General features: G+C 36.4%; 1 protein-coding gene across 2 annotated transcripts; it reads left to right on the top strand.

The window, feature by feature from the left end:
• Positions 1-1,348: 1,348 nt before the first annotated feature.
• LOC149828342 (ubiquitin carboxyl-terminal hydrolase 9-like) lies at positions 1,349-26,495 on the top strand. 2 transcript variants are annotated; one of them, XM_090017516.1, is made up of 13 exons: positions 1,349-1,934; positions 2,541-2,792; positions 3,930-4,074; positions 5,330-5,389; positions 5,460-5,555; positions 6,564-6,977; positions 18,662-18,802; positions 21,289-21,459; positions 22,078-22,335; positions 22,440-22,588; positions 24,682-25,245; positions 25,324-25,597; positions 25,746-26,495. In XM_090017516.1, the coding sequence occupies exons 1-13, from the start codon at positions 1,783-1,785 to the stop codon at positions 25,914-25,916; spliced, it is 2,847 nt and encodes a 948-aa protein (XP_089873642.1). In that variant the 5' UTR covers positions 1,349-1,782; the 3' UTR covers positions 25,917-26,495. The 2 variants fall into 2 exon arrangements, with proteins under 2 accessions (XP_089873642.1, XP_089873643.1); XM_090017517.1 differs by having other exon boundaries at positions 25,712-25,847.
• Positions 26,496-26,735: the final 240 nt, after the last annotated feature.

Genomic DNA, 26,735 nt, shown 5'->3' with positions numbered 1-26,735 from the left:
AAGAGCTATTGTGCAAATGGTTTGGGTTCAGTTGGACTCCCAATCTGGGTCTGATAATTTGTTTGGACATCTACGTGAAAACTTGGGCCCAAAATCAACCTCACATTTTTTAATCTGAATAAGATGCAGATGCAGTAGAGGATATGTTGTTGATATTCGAACCTTGATTACCATCGGTCCATGATCCGGACCAGATAGGATGCCAAGCAACACCGATTGAGCTACCATATCCACCCATCTAGAGATGGACGGTTGGCTGGCCTGTTGCCTTAATTGGCAATGTGCCGAGTGGAAAACAAAGAAATGTGGCCCCACTTTAGCTAAGCTCAAATGACCATGTTACCCTCACGACAACCAAGTTGGACATGGGAAACCGATCATGAAACATCCGGAATATTCTCTGGCAGCCTACTCGTGAAACGAGGGACAGCATTTGTTGAAAATATAATAATATTAACTTGATATTTACCCCATAAAACCATTATGTTTTATTATTTTATAAATGTTTATATATTCTTAGTTTTAGAAAAAAAATTCATTTTTTGATATTTTCTTAACGCTTCCCAAAATCATGACAACAGATTTTTACACAAAAAAATGAAGATATTAATGTTTGTAACATTGTAATTATGTCTGGTAGGAGCAGCTAGTGCAGGTCACCTTGTGTTGGGGGGCGTTGCAGGTTCAAAACCCAAAAGTATAATTGTATAATTGGTAGGTGCCAGGATCAGGTGCCATCACATTGAAGTGTGCCGCTACACTTGATGCCGTCAATCTTTGGCCGAAAGTCTGTCAGTTGTGGGGCCCAAAAGCAGATGGAGGGCAGCCAAGTGCAGAGGCACACTCAAAGTGTACCATTAAATGTTGTTTTTGATGACCGGGAACCCAATTTACGACCACCGTGCCTCACGTGGCCTACCTCTGAAAGCTACGAACACAATCCAGGGTCTACACCTTGACAACCGTTCTGCTGTCCGTGTCCAACTCTACGTTTAAGTGGTGAGGTACCATAAGGACGTGTTTGATGGCGCATCCCACTGGTACGGGGGTCTCTTGAGAGGAAGGATCACGTCAGAGGCATGTCTGAAAGTGTGGATGTCATTCATTTTAAACCGTTCCGATGCCGACCATCGGAACAAGTGATGAGCAATCTCATTCGTACATGTTCTGGATGCCGTTCATTTTAAGATCAACGGTATCCAGATGTGCTCTGACGGACACGCTCTGACCTGACCCCCGTCTAGGGTCTTCTTGAAGCCACCAGAAGCGAGCAACGCCAGCCGTTGGATCGGATTGTCCGGTCCTGCCCGGCGCGCGAAGAAAATAGGAAGAAATCGAGTCCCTCTTTGCCTCAACCATCTCGGCTCCATATATATAAGAAATCCCTTCTCCTCTCCGACACTTCACCTTCTTCTCCTTCTCTCCTTCGATCACCTCGTTCCCTCCCTTCTTCCTGCAATCTAGGGTTTCTCCCGCTCTCTCCGATCGTCCATCTTCCGATTCCTCAGCGTCCTATCCGAATTCTCCGGCCGATCGGAGTCAAAAATTTTGAAATCTCGTTTGGACGTCGTCGCGATCTCGTTCATTCGCGTCCGGGAAATTCTTTTCTGCTAGTGAGGGATCTTAGATCTTGCTCGTGGACGGTGCATTCATACTTCCGGGTGCGATCGTCCTCTGCCGACTCTTTATCTTTGGTGTTGTTTTGCTTTTTTTCTCTTTGGGGTCGCGATTTGGGTGTGCTTCCTGGCGGGGAAGAAAAGGAGGAGAGTTTTCGCGATCGACATGACGGTTTCAGATTCGGATTGCTTGATGGGAGATGGAATTGACGCGGTGCCTTGTTCGGCGGAGGACGAGAGGAGAATAATTCGGGGGCTGTGGGACGCGGCTGAGTCGAGTTCCAAGGCGGGGGATTTTTTTTACGTCGTTTCGAGCAGGTTTGATGCTTCTCCCTGGATCTTCGCTGGTGATTTGGCTTGGTTTCTTGTTTTGTGAGTTTCGATGTGCCTGGTTGTGTTGCTAACGAGTTTTATGCTCTGATGATTGTAAGGTTCATGGTTCTATGTTACCGGTTACACGCTTTTGTCAATTGAACATGTTAGCGTTTTGAATAACGTAGGATAAATTTTATGGTCGTTGCTTCCGATTTTTTTTTCTTTTTTAAATGTTAATTTTGCGGATTATGCCTTGTACTTTGTTGAACAATTTTGATTGTTACACTGAACATAAGGGATACATTTTCCCGATATCTGACAGGGTAATCTGTCATTTGTGTTCTAGTAGTTTCAGCCACAAAATTGGGTTCTTCATAATTCTAGCATATCCATTACTTTCTTTTTGTGTCGCTACAGAGTGATGAGTTCTTTTATACTGGATACTGGTCGTACCCGAGTGCACTCTACTAGCTGCACCTCGGATATAAGTAGAATTGTTTTGTTATGTAATCTAAGACTGTGGCGAATCCTTATCCTAGATCATACTATGTGCTTGTTGGTTCATTCTACATTGCATTGAAATAGCTTACATATTTGCATTGTTTGCAGATGGTGGAGGTCTTGGAAAGGATATGTAGAACCAGAGGAAAGCAGTACTCCTGTTGATAATAATTCTACTATCATGCACTTCAATAAGGAAGCCATTCCAAAGAAAGGGTGCAGGCCTGGGACGATTGATAATACTGACCTGGTGTTGGATGGAACTGATGCAAGTGTTGAGTTGGACCTTCGTAGCGGCTTACAGGAAGGCCATGATTATGAATTGGTTCCTGAAGGAGCATGGAAACAACTACTAGAATGGTTAGTCTCTTAGCTTTTCTGTTTTTTATTTGCACCTTCCTTTTCTGGAGACATCTATTTTTAAGTTAATTTCAGAGGAAAAGTGACTAGAAGTTGCAGGAACAATTCTTCTTTTTTTTGTTAAAAATTCGGTGACATAACTGGCATTGAATAAACCATCTGGCTACGAACATCTATTTGTAATTCTTGCACAGTGTTATTTTTCTAGTTCAATGGCGCTAATAATCCATCTAGAAGACATTGTTTTATTGGTTCTGTTGCCTGCTTTAATTTCTTCCTGGATTAGCTACTTTATGATGATCTTAGAGTTCAATTTTTTTTAAAAGAATTAGTGACTTTGACTTTGTTATTTCTTTGTCATTGTTACAGATGACTGGAAATGGCATAAATTGGAAATTTTCATTTTCACATGTTTATATCAAGTTAATGACCTTGCTGTATAAGTTTAGAGGTCAACATACTATTATGTAATTCAGTAATTGTATTGATTCTTCTTCATTGTATTATTAACATAATGAAAATGAGTGGTCCAAAGTTAATTTCTTGTCGCTGTGGGAATTTAAAAAATAGCCATTTTAGCATGCCCTCCCCTCGAAACATATTAATGACAGTGAAGACCCATTATTACCATTTTTTTATGTATATTTTGATTTTTCCTATTCTCCCTCACTTCATGCTGTTCCACATACTTTTATGTTTTTTTTATTTTCTATTTTTCTATTGTCTTCTTTTAACATATTTGTGACAAAGTTTTGAATTTCAAGGCATTGAATTTTTGCACCTTAAATTGCGGTTCCAGGTTTTGGTAACCAAATGCAGCTCAATAGTGTAAAGTAATCTAATGAAGCTTAATATCATAAACTTGTGCTATAGGTAGCATATGTTCTGAATCTTCTGATCTATTGTTGAGGGGTATGGACTATTGAGTACTGAGTAAAATTGACATCCCTATCAGATAACAGCCCTTATTGATATGTGCCTCCAATATGTGATGTACAATCGCATATTGGAGTTTGCTTATCACATGTTATAGTAGATCATTGGTGCATTACTTGAAGGCAACGATGTGCATGCCCAGTTTCATTTCATGCCTTTGTTTGCTCATAGAAATAATTTAATGTCCCGAATTATCTGCAGGTATGGAGGAGGTCCAGATTTACCTCGAATGCTCATTTCTTCTGGCTGTTCTGGAAAGGATTTTATTGTAGAGGTTTATTCATTGCGTCTTCAATTAGTTGTTGCTCATACAGATGATAGATCAACTCTTCGGATAAGTAGAAAGGTCCTTATTACTATTTTCTTCTATTACTGAATCATGGGAATTACTAATTTTGAATATGATTTAACTACATTAACTTTTTCATTAGGCTTTCCTCTTGTCATGATACATGGTGTTCTGTTATATCACTATCCGTGCTTTCATCATGTCATGTTCGAGGGCCTGATCTTTAATTTAAATGTTCATTCCTAGTGTCGTAGTTTATACTTTAAAGATCAAATTGAAAGAGCTAAATTGTTTTAAGAGTGTTGTGAGACAAATCCAGGATTTTAGCCAGGTTATTATCATATTATTTTAGATCATGCTTGACATTATTATTCTAATCTTCGATGAGTATTGGAAGTTAACTTTTGCTTGAAATGAGTGATAAAATTGCTTATTATTAGTTAACATTTGATTTGTTCTTTTGCTGATATATACTTGCTGTAAAATGTTATTAAAGAAGCAACAGATGAAGTGGAATACTATATTTAAGAATATATTGCGAACTTGGTAATTTTCAAAGAATACTATATTTTAGAGTATTATTTCATTGATGACGGTTTAGATTTTTCCAAGCATTTCCTAAAATTTGAAATGTTGTCTGTTTTTTTAATTTTTAAAAGTGTTTTCTTAACATCCTTATGAATTTACCATTTAACATAATCGCTAATTAACCTTTTCCTCTTAGGTGGCATGCCCAATTTGTTGGGTATCGTATACATAGTCACAAATACAGGCTGTTTTCTGAAAATCTCCTGGTTTTATTGCAAGATTCTGAAAAAACTGATATAATCCCAGAAAATATGATATTTTCAAAATATCAATATTTTGGAAATAGTGTTTTTATCACGGTATTATCATGTTACTAACGTGATATTCGTGTACTTTTTATATTTTTAATGTTTTTATAGTTTCTGGTATATTTTTAAACTTAAATATACCAATATTTTCCTGAGATTTCCCCAAGAAAAACAATTTTTTTTAATGTTGGATTTTCCTTTTCCTGAGAAAATCCTGATAACAAGATTTGTGGCTGTGATCTTATATTACAATCCAAAACCTCAATTTGGATTCTTACTACTGGTCCAGTAGTACTGGAGCCCACCATGATTATTTCTTGCATCCTTCCTTTCAACCATCGGTTACTGTTTTTCATATGAATCATGCATGCCTACAAAAGACGATAACTGGTTTTCCAAAGGTTAACTAGAAGAATCCTGATCCCAGTTCCACTCTGTCATTTTTAATGACTTACATAGTTACATGTCGTGTTCAGGGTACTGTGAGAGAGCTTCATAATCAGGTTTCTCAGGTTCTCAAGTTGGAAGCTGAGAAGGCAAGTGTTTTTTTTTTCCTTTTTCCCAAGTAGGAAGTTGTGAAAATTAACTTTAGAAATTTTTGTGCAGATACGCATTTGGGACTACTTCAATAAGAGGAAAAATGCACTGTTGACAGAACCAGATCAAACTCTTGAGGAATCCCAGTTGCAGATGGATCAAGATGTGAGTTTTCTCTTTATATTATGATTGCATTTTGCATTGTTCTTTCATTATAGCGGTGTCTGTTCGTTGTTAAAGTGAGGGGATATCTGCTACTATTCAAAGTTGAAAAAGATTAGATAGCTTGAGAAATTTGTCACTTCTCTGCATGCGCTATTGTGTTATTTCCCTATAGGTTTATTTATGCTTGCCTTCTTATGTATATATATAAATTTCTTTGCATTTGTTAGTCTTTCCTTGCTCATGACTTGTACATGTTTTTCCTTTTTGAGTGCTTGTTAGCTGTTTCACCATTATAATCCATTATCTTACTATACCCAGGACCCCATATGCCATTTGTAATAGTAAGCTTCAACTTCAGCTGGACCCATGTCCAATAACTGTATCCTGGTTGATAGAGAATACAATCACTTTTGTCCTCCTTATTTTGGTTGTTTGTATATGTGTCTTTGTAAGTCTTCCTGTTGTTTATGAGTATTATTGTCTTTTTCCATTTAATCTTTTGCACGTGTCAGACCCATGTGCGCATGCTTGTCTCCTGGCACAACCTTTCGGTCTCTTCTTTGGTAAATTAAGTTGGTCATCAATGACATCTGTGCCTTCTTTTTATGCATAATTGTTTCTTTACATCTAATTTATGGAAAATGATGATGTTATCTTGCTTCCATCATACATGACCTTGTTTGAATCCAGTGCTCCGAGCATTGTGTACAAAGGAATGGTCATTATTTTGTTCTGATTGGTTGATGAAAATTGATTTTCGCCCAGTGAGAAAAACATTGTAGTTCATTGTAATTGACCTGCGGGGATAACCTTTCAGTTTAGCTGTGAAACTGTAGCCGAATTTATTTTTCATCTATCACTGTCTACTTTCTGAGCTAATACACCTACTTCAGTATGCATTCTATGTTTTTGAGCTAAAAGCATATAGTTCCTACTGTTTTTGTTATTTTGTATTTGCAAATATTTGTGTCTAAACCGTTTGATCATTTGGATAATTTGCTTGTGCAGATTCTTGTTGAGGTTCAGACTAATGGGGCTTGGCCGAGTGGCAGTCTTAAATCTGGTTATGAAATGGTTTCATCAAATAATGAACTAGCTCTGGTACCAATAGAGCCTTCAAGGTCATCTTTCTCAATTGCAGGAGGACCTACTCAATGCAATGGCTATTCCACCGAGTTTGCTTCAGATTCCTTGAGCAGTAGTAGTTTGAATTTAATGGGAAGATATTATGAGGATGGATGTGATCGTCCAAGCACGAATGGAAATGGGTGTTATTCTGGGTTGACAGGATTGCAGAACCTTGGAAACACATGCTTTATGAATAGTGCCCTTCAATGTTTAGTGCATACACCTCCACTTATAGAGTTTTTTTTGGGGGATTACAGCAAAGAGATCAACAGACAGAATCCTTTGGGGATGGATGTATGTTTAAGTTCTTTTCTTATGCATTTTCTTACCCTGTTTGCTCTAGCTTCGCATGTTTTGTATTTCTAACAATGGTTGTTGATTTTCTACCTTAATTTTAAGGCTGGTTGGAATGATCTAATTGTTAAAATAGGTTACATACATGTATATATATGTACATTTTGGGTCCTGTAATTTATACTGCCCCTCAGGGGCACTTTGGCCCTTTTGCTGCATGTAATAGTCATTGAGAGCTATCTAATGGTCATATTTATGACCATTGGGAGCTCCCAACGACTCTATTGGGAGTTCCCCAATAGAGCCCAATGCTCTCCAAAGTGTATAAATAGGGGCTGATCCCATCTCTTGTATTTCAATGCTTCTCTTAAGCATTTGTGTTCAATAAAGTCTATATTTTTTACATTCTTGTGTTCTTTTTGACTCTTTCGAGTAGTGTATGTGCACTTTGTGCTTGTGTAGTGCCTTAGTGCTTATGTATTGTCATTATTTGACTTCTAATAGTGCTTGCACACTTTGTATTTATTCTTTCGCATTTTTCATTGCATGGTATTAGAGCCTTAGTGCTCTTGGACTTGTAGAGGTGACCATAAGTGTTCCTGTGTTCGTGATGTGCTCTCCAAAATTTTCTTTTTCAACATGGAGCATGACTACAAGATTGGCCTATTCTTCAAACTCAATGGAACAAGCTACATGATGTGGGCTTTCGCTATGCAGAACAACATCAAAGGAAAAAAGTTTTGGGGATACGTGATGAACACTATTCTTGAGCCTCAACTTGTGCTCACTAAGAAGGAAGGAAATGAAGTTAAAACTCTTGATGAAGATGATCGTGCCAAAGCCCTATGTGTTTATCAATAAAAAATAGAAGATTGGGAGAGTAATCATGCAAAAATTCTTGCATGGTTTACGAGCAATATTGACATCAAAATATGTGCCAACATTGTAAAATTTATGAAGGCCAATGAAGCTTGGTCATTAATGAAAGACTTGTATACGCAAAAGGATCTTGTAAGACAATAATTCTTGCAAGAGAAAATACGAACTACTAAGCAAAGGGACATGAGTGTCCAAGATTACTTTAGTGACCTATCCCTCTTATGGGATGAATTGACACTTCTTGAACCTAAATGGTTCGCCATTGAAGATGTTGAACTAAGACCGGAGCAAATGAAAAAAAAAACATTTCTTTCAATTTCTCTATGGACTACGACTCGAATCTGAACAAGTACAGTCTTTCCTTCTCTATAGATCTTCTCCCTGCCTCTTGAAGATGCTCTTGACGAAGTTTGTTAAGAGGAGACCCCACTTGGTATGACCAAAGAAAGAAGAGATGAAGTGTTGCAGTATCTAGACCAGGCAACAATGTGAATAACTCCAAGCCTCCACACTTTGGAAAGCAAAATAAGTATAGCGGTCATAATAACTATAATAGTCGTAGTAACTATAGTGAAAATACCAGCTATGGAGGTGGCAAAAGAGTTATTTGCCACTATTGTAACGAGATGAGTCACATCAAACCCATTTGTCCTAAGCTTAAGAATAAGGTGGCTTTCGTTGAAGAATCCACACTAAAAAAGGAAGGGTCAAGAAAAAGAGGAGGAGATACTAAAGATACTTTTTCTCTATCAACTTTCGGAGACACTTCAACAATTACTTAAATCCCCATCAACTTTGGGTGTTGCCATAACTTTATCCTCTCCTCCAGGTATGCGCTCTTGGATTCTTGATTCGGGGGCTTCCTTTCATATGACATGATAATGGTCTATCCGATATATGCACTAATTCAAAATTATCTAATGTTTCTACTGTTAATAGGACATCTTTGCAAATTAAAAGCATTAAAACCTTAGATTCTAAAAATTCCCAAACTATGTTTCAAAAATTAGGGCGATTCCAAAATTGAACTTAAACCTTTTATCGGTTTCTCAAATTTTCGACAATGGATGTAAAATTTTCTTCTCATCTAAGGGTTGCTCTGTGCAGGATCTCCGATCCGAAAAGGAGATTGGGCAAGGCCATAGGAGGGAAGATCTCTACTTCATGGACTTTTTGAATTTTCTTTCAAAATCTTTTTGTAATTATATCCAAGATAAAGATATTGAAACTTGCCGTAACAGACTTGGACATCCAAGCTATTTAAAGATATATCTTTTCCTTTTTGGGAAAAAATTTTATAATGAAAAGGATTTTATTTGTAAAGATTGTGTTCTTAGAAAGATTAAATCCATTCCATTTCTTAATAAAACTTTTGTTTCTAAAAAATCTTTTGAGTTAGTGCATGCGGATGTAAGGGGGCCTTCTCCGGTTATATCCAAAGGGGGCCCACTCATATTATGTTATATTTATTGATGATTTTACTATATACGTGTGAGTCTAATTCCTCAACTTCAAGTCCGATGCTTTTACTTTTTTAAAGAATTTCATATGATTATCAAAAAACAATTTCAAAGAAATATTTTCATACTTAAAACCGACTCGGGTCAACAAAATGAGCTGGTCGAAAGAAAACATAGGCATGTTATCGAAACCGCTAGGACCCTACTCATTTCTAAAGATATTACAAAGAGTTTTTGTGCCGAGGCTGTTCTAACATCAAACTATTTGATAAATAAAATTTTCTTGTCATCTTTGCAAAATATTTTTGCCTATGAAAAATTATTTGAAAGGACACCTGATTTTTAGTGTTTTCGAGTTTTTGGTTATAAATGTTTTGTGCTTTTACACAAAGGAAATAAGTTGTCTCCAAAAACCATTGAGTGTGTTTTCATTGGTTATGGAGAAAACCAAAAAGACTATAGATGTTTTGATTTTAAAAATAATAAACTTTATGTTTGACCTTAGAAAAAGAAAATGGTCTTTATAAAGATAATGGAAAAGAGGTGTTTCTCTCAAGTACATTAGTATAATTAAAGATATGTATGAAGGAGTAGTAACCAATGTCTGCACTTGTGGAGGGGTGACAACCAATTTTCCTATAACGGTTGGGTTACATCAAGGATCTGCTTTAAGCCCTTTCCTATTTGCGATAGTGATGGATGAGCTTACGAGATCAATTCAAGAAAATGTGCCGTGGTGTATGTTGTTTGCTGATGATATTATTTTGATTGATGAGTCTAGAGCTGGGGTTAATGCTAAGTTAGAATTATGGAGACAGACATTGGAAGCAAGAGGTTTTAAGTTGAGTGAGAGTAAGACAAAATATATGGAATGTCGGTTTAGTAAGCAAAGAAGTAGTGATGAGAGTGTAATGAAGCTTGGTGAGCAAGAAATACCGGTGGATGATTGTTTCAAATATTTGGGATCTATCATTCAAAAGTATGGAGAAATTGATGGAGATGTAAATCATAGGATAAAGGTTGGGTGGATGAAATGGAAAAGTGCAACTGGAGTGTTGTGCGATCGTAGAATGCCATTGCGGTTGAAGGGAAAGTTTTATAGGACGACTATTAGGCCCGCTTTACTATATGGTACGGAATCTTGGGCTGCCAAGAGACATCATATTCAAAAAATGAGTGTAGCTGAGATGCGTATGCTTAGATGGATGTGTGGAAATACAATAAAAGATAAGATTCAGAATGAGGAGATACATAAGAAGGTAGGCGTTGCACCCATTGAAAATAAGATGAGAGAGAATCGTTTACGGTGTTTTGGACATATTCGAAGAAGGCCTAATGATGCTCAAGTTAGAAGGATGGAAAAATGGGAAAATATATTAGTTAAAAGTGGTCGGGGTAGGCCTAGGAAGACTTGGATGGAGATGATAGGATAGGCTATGAATGCTCTGAATCTCACCGAGGACATGGCATTGGATAAAAATGATTGGAGGAGAAGGATTCATGTGGAAGACCCAGAATGATTTCCTTTGTTGGTTCATATCGCCGACCCCAATTGTTTTGGGATGAAGGCATAGTTGTTGTTGTCTATCCTTGAAATGATGATTCTAGTTGTGATAAATCCTTGAATGATGATGTTATTAGTAATGAACATCCTAATGATGAAAGTGTACAACCTAGTGATGATTCTACTAAAGATAATGATAAATTAGATGAAAGGCCTACTCAAGATATTCGTGTTTATACCCGGCGTGAACTAAGAAATCCTCAAAATGCATTAGACAAATACTCCTCAGTCTTCACTAATAGATGAACCCTTAGTTAGTGATCAAGAGATTGATCATAATTACTCTATATAAGAATCCTCTTTTAAAAGATCTAGTCGTACCTCTATTCCACCTAATAGGTTTGTGTCCTATGAATCCTTGTCACCAAACTATAGAGCTTACTTGATATCACTACACTCCTATCATGAACCATCACATTACAATAAACATTTTTTTTTCCATATTGGATTGAAGCAATGAATGTAGAATTAGATGCCCTTAAAAGGGCCAAGACTTGGGAAATTATTACATGGGAAATAATTACATTGCCATTAGGAAAGAAAACCATTGGATGCAGATGAATATTTAAAGTTAAAACCAGAGTTACCGGAAGTGCCTAGGTAAGTGGGGAAGCGTGCTTCGGAAGCGCAAATCGTTGCACTTCCAAAATATGCAGGGAAGCATAATGTTTTAATGGGAAGCACACTTCCCTTTTATGGGAAGCGCACTTCTGTTAAAATATGTGTACTCATACACATATATGTTGAAATATAATCCTTAAATGTACATATATATATTTATATATATATATATATATAAATAGAGATACGTATACATATATATATATATGTATACGTATCTCTATTTATATATATATATATATATAAATATATATATTTTATCTTCTTAAAATACTCTCAAGGGTATTCTTGTAATTTGTCATTTTATGCATATTCCAATTGGAATATGCATTGTAATATTTCCTTTAATTTTCTGTTTTTTATTTTTTAATTTTCGTATTCGTACAATATTGGGGGCCTCCCAATAGAGACGTTGGGAGCCCCCAACGGTCACAAATGTGACCGTTGGGGGCTCTCCAACGTCTCATTTGGGAGCCCCCAAGGTGGTCCCTTTTGTGCTTATAAATAGGGGCTTGCCTCTTTGTATTCTTCACTCCTTGGATGAGCTTATGCTCCATTGTATAGGGTTTTTACCCTCTTCTTCCTTTTTCTTCAATAATATTCAACTTATGACTTTAAGTCATATTTACCCCTTTAATGGGTTTATGTATTGGCACATGATGTGCTTGTGTTGTTCCCTTGAGTGCGTATATTCGCACTTCATATGCATGTGTATGGGTTTATTATTGAACCTAAAATATTCAAAGTCACTTTCTAACGTGGTATCAGAGCAAGGTCACGATGGGATTGTCTCTTGGTGCAACGAAAAGCGTGGTGCTCAAGAAATGGTGAAGTATTCATTGTTCCTCTCTTTTTTTAGAAGCTTTCGGTATGTATCTCTTTTCTTAACATATTATGCATTATGAAACTATTTTTTGCATATGTAGTGTTTATAATAGTTGAATCACTTCTTTTCACATTTCGCATGTTCAAATTTTTTAAAATATCTCCTTTTAAATTTAGTAAACTTGTTTGCTATTTAAATATATAATCCTTGTTTAGATGTTTATCGATTACTCATCACATATAAATAGTAATTTATGTTTTTTAAAATTGTCTTCAATTATGTGGGATTTATGATGTTTACTTAAGTATTTCATGATTGACCTATAAATTAACTTTTAAAAATTATATATGATTTCTTGATTAATGATTTTTGTTTAAAAACTCTTTTCTCTCATATAAAGTCTAATTTGTTTTGAGTTTCTCTCTTGTTTATGGATTTTAGTGCATTCTTTTTTAAAATCTTGATATAATTCTTGTATAAGAATCCCTCACATCTAAATCTTTGTTATGAATCCTAAGTAGTTCTTGTTAATGATAACTATTTATGAGAACTCCTAAAGATGTTTCAATGTTTTTGGTTTATTTAAAGGATTTTTGAAAAATTGTTTGTGATAAATAGGTTGTTCGAACCATTGTAAAAGATCTTTTAAAAGAATTTCCCACACTATATAGAATGCATAGTGTATCTATTGCATCCTTTGGTATAAAAGATTTCATTTATTTTTTATTTTTCTTCTAATGATGTAACTTTATAAACACATTTGTTTGTATTTTTCACATAAGGTTTCAAAACCTCTTGATTGTATCTCTAAGGATGCCTACATTGGCCATAATATGGTACTCTTTGTCTTAAATTGCATTTATCAAGCATATAATTGCATAATTAAAGCTTGAGAGTCTCAAGCATTTGCTTCCATTTTATGAAATACATACATTATTGCATGTTTATTATTGATACGCTTTTTACGTATTTTGTTCAAGTGTTGTGAGAGTGCTTTCGTGCACTTCTTTTATAAAGTATTTATGCTTGTATGCGTATTGTCTATTCATAAACATTTTCACATGGTACTATCTTTTCAATAAAGAGATGTTTTTATTTCTTTAGGGCTTGTGTTTGTTTTTTTAATGGACTTGTAAGATTGTTTCTTTTATCATTCCGCAATATCTTGGTACATGTTGTCCTAAATTTGCACATTTAAGATTATTGCCATTTTACATCTTGGTATACGTATAATTGCAAATTATAAAGGCTTGATTTGTTTCTTGGATTATTTCTTTCTCACACATGACATAGCTTAAATATTTCATGTTGTGTTTATTAAAGTCTTTTTTTATATAATGATCATGATTGAACATAATTTCGTATATATGCAACATTATTGTTATATGACATATTGTTGTGATTAATTATGTTGGACCTTTGAATCACCCCTCTTTGTAAAATCACATATTTGGAAAATGTTTTCCCTAAGAGTTCATTGCCTTTTATGGCATTTTATCTTCTATCCATCACATGTTATATGATGCATCAATCCTTTTTTATGGCCTTATTATTATATTACAGATGGTTGTTGAGGTGAGTTATGGGCACCTTGTGTTATGTCAATTTAGATTGTCCACTTGCCATATTATAGATGGTGATTGAGGTGAGTTATGGGCACCTTGAGACTCTAGAATGATTTGGTATATGATCTCTAATTATGAGTGTGTCACTCGTTTGTTTTTGGCCATTGATTTTATGGATGCTCTTATTTATATATAAATGTGATGGATATATGATGTTTGAAACCTTAAATGTTTTAAGGTATATTAAAATCAAGGTTTTTGGGATTATTACCCAACCTTTTATTGTTTATGAATCTTATGAGTGCATTTGCACATTTGTGTTTTGTGCTTTTGTGCACAAGTATTCTTGGTGTGTGTATATTCACACATTTATTCCAAAATATTGTTATTATGGGTATTCTTTTTGAAGAATATTGTTCTATTGATTCAAGGTTTTATTTATATGTTTGTCATTACAAGTTTTATTGCCTCAAAAGTCTTCTCCTTTTATAACTCTTATCTAAGTGTTATCATATATAGACAAGAATTTTATTACACCTTTGTGTGTTGGTAGCCCTTTGTTGACTTTGTTTCTCTTGGTCTAGTAGCTAAACACACTTGTCTTGAGTGTTATCATATGTAGACAAAGCACGTTGATTCACACCATGGTGTGTGATCTTTAGTCTATGTTGACATTTGTGTCCTTGTTCTAGTCGCTGAGATGTATGCCCATGGTTGGCTTCTTTCACTCAATTCAAGTGTCATTTTATGTAGACAAGAGATGTATTGTGTTTTTAACCCATGGTTGGCTTGATACTCTTGTTCTAGTAGCTGAACATACTTAGTCTTGAGTGTATTTTTACATAGACAAGAGATGCTTTTGGTCCATGTTGGCGTGTATTCTCTTGTTCTTATCGTTGATACACTCATTTCAAGTATTATTACATGTAGACAAGAGGTTCTTTTGCACACCTTTGTGTGTGTTATTTGGCCTTTAATGACATTATATTTATATTCTTGATCTAGTAGCTTATACACTTGATTTATGAGTTTTGGAGGACTAATGAGGTAGTTGCTTATAGTGGATGAACTACTATTGAAAATTGCAAAAATTTCATTCATAACTTGTGTTTTTAAGTAAATCATATCCATGATATGTTTTTAAATCAAATTGATATTGTAGCATTTAATCTATATATTAAGTACTTACAATTTTTCGGCGACTTTTTGATATGCAAAATGAGTCTTTTGTCTCAAATTATATTCATTTTTGAATCTAGGGTGAATGTTTTAATATTCTTAGTCAAAACATGCTTCTTATTTATGACATTTGTTTGAAATAGATCTTCTCCCTAAAGATGTGAAAAACTCTATTATGCGTGTTAAATACACCTTTATAAAGCCCCTCTTATTGAAGATCATATTCGTCATGCCTTTGGACATTTCTATCCGTGTTCTTTTAAAAACTTTTTGAACTCTTGTGTTCATTTTGACTAAAGTATGTTTGGAGCATGTTCATTAATGATTTCTTTAAATGCTAATTCATTTTATGATAGTAAATGCATATGCTCATTATGGCCTTTTAGGCTCTCATTCAATAAAGCATATGTAGCTTATGCCTCTTCGTAGGCTTATTGTGGTGTCCCTTAGTAGACCATTTTGTTATTCTCCATTATGGGGTTGTGTTTTCCAATGTTGGACCTTATGAATGCATTATGCATTCTTGCAATTCGTTTCCGCTCACTCTTTGACATGATATTTGTTTTTTGAATCTTTGGTTTTCTAAATTTTCTTTTCATACTAAAGTAATTATCCTATTATGCATAAATTTTGCACCTTTGTTAGGAATGTTCCATTTGAGTAAAATGCAAAGATATTTTTTACTTGTTCTTTGTTGTTATTCCACAGGATCTTGGAGATAGGACAAAGAGAAGTACCCTGGATGGTTCGGGAAATGTGTTCACCATTAGAAGACAATTGGAGGAAGGCATTTTCAAGTTTCAATTGCATCCTTGCCGAAGCCTCTTGGAGTCTTCTCCTTTTTTTTCAATCTTTTCGTTCCCCCGCAAAGATTGAGGGGGGGTGTTAAAATATGTGTACTCATACACATATATGTTGAAATATAATCCTTAAATGTACATATATATATATAAAGATACGTATACATATATATATATGTATACGTATCTCTATTTATATATATATATATAAATATATATTTTATCTTCCTAAAATACCCTCAAGGGTATTCTTGTAATTTGTCATTTTACGCATATTCTAATTGGAATATGCATTGTAATATTTTCTTTAATTTTTTGTTTTTTATTTTTTAATTTTCGTATTCGTACAATATTGGGGGCCTCCCAGTAGAGACGTTGGGAGCCCCCAACGGTCACAAATGTGACCGTTGGGGGCTCTCCAACGTCTCATTTGGGAGCCCCCAAGGTGGTCCCTTTTGTGCTTATAAATAGGGGCTTGCCTCTTTGTATTCTTCACTTCTTGGAGGAGCTTATGCTCCATTGTATAGGGTTTTTACCCTCTTCTTCCTTTTTCTTCAATAATATTCAACTTATGACTTTAAGTTATATTTACCCCTTTTATGGGTTTATGTATTGGCACATGATGTGCTTGTGTTGTTCCCTTGAGTGCGTATATTCGCACTTCATATGCATGTGTATGGGTTCATTATTGAATCTAAAGTATTCAAAGTCACTTTCTAACAACTTCCCCTCGTGCTTCCTCCATTTTTTTCAAATTTTTTTGTATTTTTTTTATATATTTTTTCTCTTTTTTCGCTTTCGGTTCGCTTCCAAGACGATTCCTGATTCGCTCCTAAGTCATCCCACGCTTCCCGCTTCCTAAAATTTTGAAATTGCCTCGCTTTCCGCTTTCGCTTCCCGTTCCTGCTTCCTCAACGGACAACCATGGTTAAAACAAAAAGTGATGACACCTTAGAAAGATATAAAACTGGGTTTGCAGCTGAAGATTTCTCTCAAGAATACAAAATTAATTATAAAAAAACCTTTGCACCCGTAGCTAGGATGATTAGCGTTAGGACCCTCATAACAGTGACATCTATTAAAAAATGACTATATCAACTAGATGTCAAAAATGCATTTCTCAATGGAGAATTAAATAAAGAGGTTTATATGGATTCTCTACTAGGATTTAATATCGAAAAGGGAAAGACTTTTAGGCTTAGAAAGCCCTTGTATGGGCTTAAACATGTTCTAAAAGCATAGTATGACAGATTTAGTAATGTTATGTCAAATTTGAGATTTCATTTTTATTATACTGACAATGCTTTTTTGTCAAAAGTACATGTATTGATATTGTTATTCTTCTACTATATGTAGATGATGTGATAATAACTAGGAATGACAAATAAGGAGTTAATGATGTTAAAAATGTTTTAAAAGAAAATTTCGATATGCTTGATTTGAGTTTCTTAAGATATTTTTTAGGCATTGAAGTTGCTTACTCTCTAAGAGGGTATATCCTTTCCCAAATGAAGTCGGCTATCGATATTTGTGCTAAACTTTAAATTTTAGATAATAAGAAAGTAGCGACTTGACATAGTCAAAGCTAAGCTCAAACTTGAAAATGGGACTCTTCTCGAAAAACCCACACCTTATAGACAACTAATTGGGTCGCTCACTTATCTATCACTAGACCAGACATAACTCATACCATTTTTTCAGCATGTTCCAACCACCGTTCATATCAGTGCTCTATTAAGAATTGTTAAATATATAAATAACACCATAACTAAAGGGCTTTTCTTATCCTCATCTTCATCTTTAGATTTATTTGCCTATATTGATGCAGATTGGGTAGGGAATCCCAATAATATGATCTCAACTACTGATTTTTGTGTTTTTTTAGGAGATTTGTTGATTACTTGGAGATATAAAAAGCAACAGAAGGTATCACTATCATTAACTGAAGCTAAATATAGAGCTATGACTATGACAACCATAAAGCTTGTATGGTTACAAAATCTTCTTAGAGATACGAGGGTCGTCATATACAAACCTTCGAAGATGTTTTGCGATAATAAAAGTACAATTTACATTGTCAGCAACCACATATTCCATGAGAGCACTAAATACATTGAGATGGATTGTCACTATGTTCGTAATTAACTCTTGAGAGAAACTATTAAGTTCCCCTATGTCACATCAAAATATTCACTTGCAGATTTTTTACCAAAGCTCTTGTTGCCCTTAGTTTCTTGTTTCTTTTCAACAAACTTTCGGTGATAACACTAAGTTTGAGGGAGATGTTAAAATAGGTTATATATATAACTTATTTTAACATCTCCCTCAAACTTATAGTGTCCTGTAATTTGTACTGCTCTTCAGGGGCATTTTGGTTTTTTTGTTACATGTAATAGTCATTGTTCACTAGGAGCAGTTTTCTGTTTTTTTATTTCTATTTTTTTCTTTATTGTAATAGAGCATGGGCTCTATGGTCAAAAGACCATAGAGTCATTGGGATCTGCCCAACAATCATATTTATGATCGTTGGGTGCTCCCCAATAGAGCCCAATGCTCTCCAAAGTGTATAAATACGGCCGATCCCCTCTATTGTATTTCAATGCTTCTCTTAATCATTTGTGTTCAATAAAGTATATTTTTTTACATTCTTGTGTTCTTTTTGACTCTTTTGAGTAGTGTATATGCAATTTGTGCTTGTGTATTGTCGTTATTGAACTTGTAATAGGTCTTGTGCACTTTGTATTTATTCTTCTCTATACTTCATTGCACTAATTTGTTGTAGTTGTGCAGGGTGAGCTGGCATTTGCATTTGGTGAACTATTGAGGAAACTATGGGCACCTGGTCGGACTCCAATTGCTCCACGTGCATTCAAAGCAAAGCTTGCTCGCTTTGCTCCTCAGTTCAGTGGATACAACCAGCATGATTCTCAAGTTAGTAATTTTTACAGCTGACTTAGTCTCTACTTTTATTAGTTGTGGTTATTATTTTTGAAAGCACCAATGTTGTAATTTGGGTTTACTGTGAAAAGTGATTATTATTTTCTTTTTTAGCTTTTGTTAGTGCTAGTATTGTATGTCTGAGCCCTTATTTCTAGATAACAAGCTACATCTGTGGACACTTCACTTGGTCTGCATGTCCTCTGAAACAATGTGAGATTGACACAGTAACCAGAAATGCCATGACACTTCATTGATGCAATCAGCCCTCCTTCAAGCATAATTAACACCACTTCTGGGCCTTTTATCTGTTTTCTATTTTAAGCATCTATTTTGGCATTGCTTATAACTTTTCTTTTTATAGCGTGTGATTAATGTGACAGTTTTTTATTTCTTCATGATCTTGAGCCTTGTAACTTATTATTATACATTTGGAATGCAGATGGGTAATCTATTTATATAATTTAAACAATTAAATACACAAAAAATTATGGGGCCCCATTTTTGACAGGATCGAGCCAGCTTGTCTGTGTGCCATAGCCTAGTCAAATTGACCTTAGGGGTGTAATTGGTCGGGTTCGGTTCAGTTCTTGTTAGCCCTGTTTTTGAATCGGGTCTAAAAATTACACTCAAACCCAAGCCAATTTGAGTTGGGTACGGGTTTTGGGTTTGGGTATGGCTAAAATTGAGGACCCATATGGGTTAACTGTTCTGAAAGCAAGCAAAAAATTTAAAAATAAAATAAACAAATTTTGAAAGATTTTGGCTATGAAGACTTGTCACAAAATCATGATATTTTCATCTAAACTATAAATATTGCAGATGTGTTGGTGCTTTTAACTTTTAAGAAAATATCAAAATTTTCAAGATATAAATACATCTCATTATACTCTTACTATGTTTGAATCCATAAACAGCACAGAAGGAAATACTTTTATGATTAGCAGTGTAAACTGAACTATTTAAATCAATATCTATAGAATTTCAAGGCATACTTCAAAAATAATTATGCAATTTTTAGATTTCTAAACCACCTGCAGTTCAGAACCCTCACTCAAATACATATAGCAGGCCTCGTGGTTGAGCTGAACTTTTGAAAACCATAGTTTACTTAAATGGAAATAAAACATATATGTATCTTTAGCATAATTCTAATGTATTTCTTTTTACTATTCCAAGAAACACGAGTAGGTTATAAGGGCTAAAGACGATCAACCCAAGTCAAACTGTAGCCAACATAAGGAAGAGCCTCCGTGGGCTATATTTGATATTGAAACTGGGGTCAAGTTTGAGGTCACATTCGGGTTGATCCACATCCACGTTATGCTGGCATGATATTGTAAATATTTTCCTTTTATCATGGTAGATGGGTACCTGACCCATATGCTACTTGTTTCCAGCCCCATGCATATGAAATAACTAATTTCTCAGCAACACATTCTGTTTGCAGAATAAGGAAATTATGTTTCTTGGAAAAATGTTAGAAAGTTATTTATTATTTGGAAAAGAAAATGAAAAAGTCTAATTACATAGAAAACAGCAAGTATAAATTAGTTAGAAAAGCAAAAAATTTGCTTAAATAAATTAATGTGAACTGAGATTTTTCTTATAACTTAGCAATTAAGTTAAAACTAGTAGTATTAAAAAAATTGCCTTAGACTACTATTAATTTTATTTTATGAAAATTATTGTGATATATCAACGATGCTTTCCAATTTTGAGATTTATAACTGAGAATATCAAAAAGTCACTCTCACCTCATATGGTGGCTATATTACCAGGACTTGGTTCTTTATGGTGCCCATATCACATAGATGCATGTGGAAACTGGAGCGGATTGGGATGTGGCTGGGCAATGTTGTAAGGATTTGATAAAGGGTCTATATGACATGGCTTCTAGGAGTATAATGAGGTGAGGAGGACAATTGCCAAAATGGAACCTCCATCTTCATAAGATGAAAAGATATAGCATAGTTTGCTGATGAGAGAGTAAATGTGGTGAGCATATTTTCACATCACTAAGGTGTATAAGAAGCAATAGCTGGGCCAACAATTAGCAAAAGAATTGAGATGAGAAAGGTGAAGTCCTAACTTAAGCTAGGAACGTGCTTCAGTTTCGGCCCTTGCTGTCTCATCTGGCCATCTAGGGACAAGTTCTTTTCTTGCCATTGTAGCATGGAGTTTGTTGCTAATTATCTGAGGATGAACTCTGTATGTTACAATATTGGCTTTGCTTATTAAAGTTCTGAATAATTCATTTTACTATAATGTGAATATCGTCATTCTCATACTTGAAATGATATCACAAAACTTTATCTGTTGAAACCATTTTGTTGGCATTTAGCCGATATAACTTTCAAGGAACTATTCATTCTTTTGTCCCAATGTGCTGTTATGCATATATAGGCGTGCTGTTTCCTTGTGCAGTACAATGGTTTCTTTTGCCAATTCTGGCATGCTCTGATTAATTTCCCATGTAGGAACTTCTGGCTTTTCTTTTGGATGGACTGCATGAAGATCTTAATCGTGTGAAGCAAAAGCCTTATATTGAAACAAAGGAACCAAATGAACGACCTGATGAGGAAGTTGCCGATGAATACTGGGAAAACCACAAGGCTCGAAATGATTCTGTTATTGTAGATGTTTGCCAGGTATATTTTAATCTCCATAGATTTCCTTTTCTTTTCAGTTCTTTCTCTTTCTTGTTTCATAGGAGGGCAAGGGGCTGTTGATGTCCTAGAGTTTTTTATTTTGTAGTTCGGTATTGTATTGTTCTTCCTCTTAGTTTCCATCTGCCATTTAAATCCTGTCATTCAGGGGTAGTTTTGGTCAAAGAACAGGAAACTATCAGCTTATGTTCATATTGGTTTCTTTCTGAGTCTTTGTTAACATTTCTTATTTGGTTTGTCAAGGCACTCCAATGGATGTTAACAAGTTCAGCATATATTTATAACCTCAACAAATTAAAAGGTGATTTGATAGCTTCATGCATTTGTCACCACCATGATCAATTTTGTTATCTTATAAGGTATAAATGAAACATTTATATCTGTAGTTTGAGAATTTGCAATGTGTTTCATTTGCAAAATTATAAAATGGCAATGGTCAGTGACTAGTAGTGAAATGAATCACTGCATGTTGTGGGTATAAACTTGTGGTAATGTGCAACAGATAGCCATGTATGTTTATATGTGTGTATTAATATTGGCATTTCATTATTTTTTGATGAAAACTTCATCTCTTACTGTAGCTGGCATTACCTTTTTCAGGGTCAATATAAGTCAACATTGGTTTGTCCAGTTTGCAGCAAGGTTTCCGTCACTTTTGATCCCTTTATGTACTTGTCACTGCCATTGCCTTCAACAGCTACTCGTTCTATGACAATTACATTATTCTACGGGGATGGAAGCAAACTTCCCATGCCTTTCATTATAAATGTGCAAAAACAGGGTCATTGTAAGGATCTCACTCAGGAATTGAGTGTTGCATGCTGTTTAAATGCTGATGAGAGTCTATTGCTTGTGGAGGTAAATTTTACATGAAGCCGCACCTTTGTAATACGTTACTTGTTGCTTTTGATTCTTATTATCTAGATGAGCACTAAATTAGAAGTTTTTTTTTTAATTTCCAGGTTTATAACCATCGAATTTTTAGATACCTGGACAATCCATATGAACAATTATCAACTATCAAAGATGATGATCTCATTGTAGCCTACAGACTTCCTTTGAATCATGAGAAACTGTTGAAGCTGGTGTTACTTCATCAGAGGAATGAAGTGTAAGCTTTTACTATCTTTTAGATCTCGTGTTGATTATCTTTCCTTGGGTTGAATCCAAAATGTTAAGAGCTAGGGTGTTTGTTTCCCTCTCCACATGCCATGTTATATCCTGTGGGTGGACGGGCATTGCTGTTTGTTTTCTCAGAAATACAAGTTGGGGTGGCTGCTTGTCCTTTATATTTTTGATTCATGTTTTTTGACTACAAAACCCAGGGTATCACTCAGCTTGGCTGTTAAATGAGAAAGGAAAGGTTTCTTTTATGTTGCACAAATTTCTCTATAGGTTTGACATGGATCAAATAGATCAGATTTATGCTCAGGAAATGGAAATGCGCTCCATCTTTTCCATGATCCAGTGATACTTGGTTCCATTTAGTTGTTCAATTCATCAGGATCAAGGATCCATCAACATCTTCAATACCAAATATTGGTTTACTTTTATCCAGCGACACCTGGTGGCCAGAGTATGCAAAAGATAAACCTCAAAGGGTCGGAGTTGAAGTGTTTAGAAACACAAAGAATCTTGACATTTCCGGAGGACTTCACAGAGACCATGAGGCAGGGAACGCTGCTTTGCCTTGGCATTTGATTTTGAAAGTTAAAACAACATACTGTTTTTAAGCCCTTGTCACAAGAGAGCCTTCAATTTGCTGGAACCTGAACACCAGGGTAGGGCTTCAAAAATTCTGACCCAGGCATCATCTGTAGGGATGGCAATGGACCGGGGCGGGGGACAGGGTCTCCACCCCCGCCCCGTCTCAAGATTAGAACCTCCATCCCCACATGGGGATGGATTTTAACCTCCACCCCCGCCTTAATCCCCGTTTCATGTCCTCCATCCCCGGTTCAAACGGGGATGAGGCGGGGCGGGGCCCCATTTCCCCGTAGTCTATTGCCATCCTTTAGAAGGACTGGGGATGGGGCGGGGCTAGGCGGGGATCGTGGCGGGGATCGTGGCGGGGAAAAGTGTAAGTCCATCCCCGCCTCCATCCCCGAACGGGGATGGATTTTAACCTTCGTCCCCGCCTCCATCCCTGTTTCATACCCTTCATCCCAGGTCCAAACGGGGCGAGGCGGGGCCCCGCTTTCCCCCGGTCCACTGCCATCCCTAATCATCTGGATTGGCTCGAACATGACGTGAGTAACATGCAGGTTGGGTTTGGGATATAATTTTGTGTGCAGAATGTTATGAGGCACCTTCTTCTCTCGGATATTCTCAAAAGTTTGATTAGAGGCAAATGAAAGTAAATTTCATATGGGATATTTTGACCCTACACTTGTCTGTGATTCTACTTAATCATCCTCCATCTATATGCATGCACAAACTTGTGCCCCTCCCTCTCCCCCCTGAAAATTTAGTCCTGCCTCAGGATTCATGTTAAATCTTGCTGTTTTACTATTTTATGCACCTGGTGAGTGGTGACCCTTGGAAATCACATTCTAGAGGGAATCAGGAAACCTATGTGATTGGGGCTCTCATCATGAACTTTTGTGAAGAAGCTGGGCCAAGTCTTTTCTGTAGCAACTTACCTAGGAGCATAGCCAGTCATCCTTATACAACGCCCTTTGTTTTTCCCAAGGTTGTTAAATGCGATGAGGCGAAGCGAGGCGTTGAGCCTGCGCTTCGCCTCTGAGGCGTACACCTCAGGTACTGAGGCGTACACCTCTCACAACTGGTATGGAAGTGAAGCGGTGGGAGGAGAGGCAGTAAGAGAAGGACCACGCGCCCAGCTAGTACGGAAGCGAGGGATATGCCGGTCGTCCGGTGGTCGGAGAAGACTGAGCAGCAGCTGCAGCACAGCAACTCCGGTGGCCGGTGGTCACAACTGGTCGGAGGTTGATGAGGGCGCATCACAGCAATGCCTCAGTACCTTGAGCGTGCGCCTCGCCTCTGAGGCGTACGCTTCAGGTACTGAGGCGTACTTCTCTCACAACACTGGTTTTTCCCTCTCTTAGAGAAGTTATTCAAACTGCAAGATTTTTTGTGGTCCTTTTTCTTTTGAAAAAATTGTGATGGATTTTCAGGAAAAAGGTGATGTTAAATTTGTTCCATAGTCTTTATGCACATCATGAAGTATGTTTGCTTTTTCAGGTATTTTGATTTTCACAAAAATGGCCACTGGAAACCATTTGGCACACCACTTATCACTTGCTTGCCCGAGGGTGCTCGAAGTGTTGCTGACATTCAAGATGCAGTCAGAACTATGCTTGCTCCATTCTTTAGAAAGAAACCCTTCAGTTATTCAAATGGAATGAAAACCCAGAAAGATGATGATTTAATTGATGGGGCGGATGACACATTAATGGAGAATTGTGATCCTCATACAGGACTTGAGAACCAGTCTGCAACTGATATTGGATCAAAATACATATCTAATGGACAGTCATTTCAGCTGTTGCTTAGTGATAATAAGGGTTTGACCAAACCTCTGGACAATGATTCTTTTGTTTTCTTGAACACATCCACCAGGGTTCAAGTTGCAATGTGTTGGTCAGATCAGGATCAGGACTTATATAACACCAGTTTCCTTGAGAATCTGCCTGAGGTCTTCAAATCAGGGTTTGTTATGAAAAAGATACGGCAGGAGGCTGTCACGCTGTTTTCGTGCTTGGATGCATTTCTGAAAGAGGAACCTCTTGGTCCTGATGACATGTGGTTAGTAAATTTTATGATGTTTAGGACTAGCAGTGCATGTTTCTTATCACTAGCTTCATTAGTATATGTTGTTTGCAGGTACTGCCCTAGCTGTAAGGAGCACAGGCAAGCGACAAAGAAACTGGATTTGTGGAGATTGCCGGAGATTTTAGTTGTTCACTTGAAACGGTTCTCTTACAGTCGGTATTTCAAGAACAAACTGGATACCCTTGTCAACTTTCCGGTTTGCAATCTGGATTTAACAAAGTATGTGAAACAAAAGGGGATGCCTGAGACTTACGTATACGAGCTTTATGCTATTAGTAACCATTATGGTGGCATGGGTGGTGGTCATTATACTGCATGTGTGAAGGTGAATTGCAATTATTTTTCCCTTTTACTTTTTTCCTGAGATTAGAAATATCTTACTGTTACCTTGTATTTTATCTGTTGTTTTCATTTTGTAATCTTGGATTTGGTGCATCAGTGATTACAATTTGAATCTTATAATCTCTGTGCAGCTCATTGAAGAGAACAGATGGTACAGCTTTGATGACAACCATGTTTCTCCAGTTAGCAAGGATGAGATTAGGACTTCTGCTGCTTACGTGCTGTTCTATCGACGGGTTAAAGCGGAACCGGTTACGGGAGAGAGTCGAGAACAATCTCACTCGAACGGCCTAAGTTGTTGAATCCTTTTTGTTGAGCGTGGATGTTGGCCTTTCGATTGAAATGACAGGTGTCAGTTTTCTTTTGCTGATTTCGGAGATCTGCAGCTGCTGTAGCTTGGTCGGTGCAAGATGGCCTATATTTGAACAAGAGTGATGTGTCGTCCAGTGGAGCTTAGAAGAAGGTGACTCGTGCAGATGGCTGATAGCCGAACCAACCCATCTGGCTGATCAATCTTAGGGAAGGAAGGACCAGAATGTGGATAGATGATGGGGTAGAGGTTGGGCCTGGTTATATTCCGAAGTTTGAAGATGAGGGTTTTAAATCTTGCTGCTGGACCAGCAGTACTATTTTTTTGTAGTTTTCCCTCTTCTTTTTTCCTTTTTCTTTTGGGTGGTTAGGTGTGGGTGTTGCATTTTATTGTAAACGGTGTGAGAATTAGATAGGCATTGGGTTTGTCATTTTATTACAGATCGGTTAATTTTTTAGGTCAGAGGGAACTTATTGTTAAATCAAGATGGATGAATAGCCTGTGTGGTAAATCCTAATCACGTCAGTGTATCATGCATATGCTTCAAGAAAGAAATCAAAGATTTTTGGTCTTCGATACTTGTCCATTGCTCCTTGAGGAATTACCCTTGAATTAGTTGTGGTGATAGTGTACATCGTTGTGTCCACTTCCGCTATCTGGTGTCTTACAAATCCGAGCCGGATCTGGCTATCCAATCGATTAGGCACAACTTCAACCCCTCTTCTCATGGAGGGTGCCACGGACAGAATTCCAGAAGGTGCCAACATTTGGAGTTCCTGTAAACTGGCTGTGAATCCTGTGATTGGAACCC

Source organism: Nuphar pumila, chromosome 9 (genome assembly GCF_984573655.1).
Source record: "Nuphar pumila chromosome 9, dmNupPumi1.hap1.1, whole genome shotgun sequence".
Lineage (NCBI taxonomy): Eukaryota > Viridiplantae > Streptophyta > Magnoliopsida > Nymphaeales > Nymphaeaceae > Nuphar > Nuphar pumila.
This window is presented reverse-complemented; position numbering and strand designations above follow the sequence as displayed.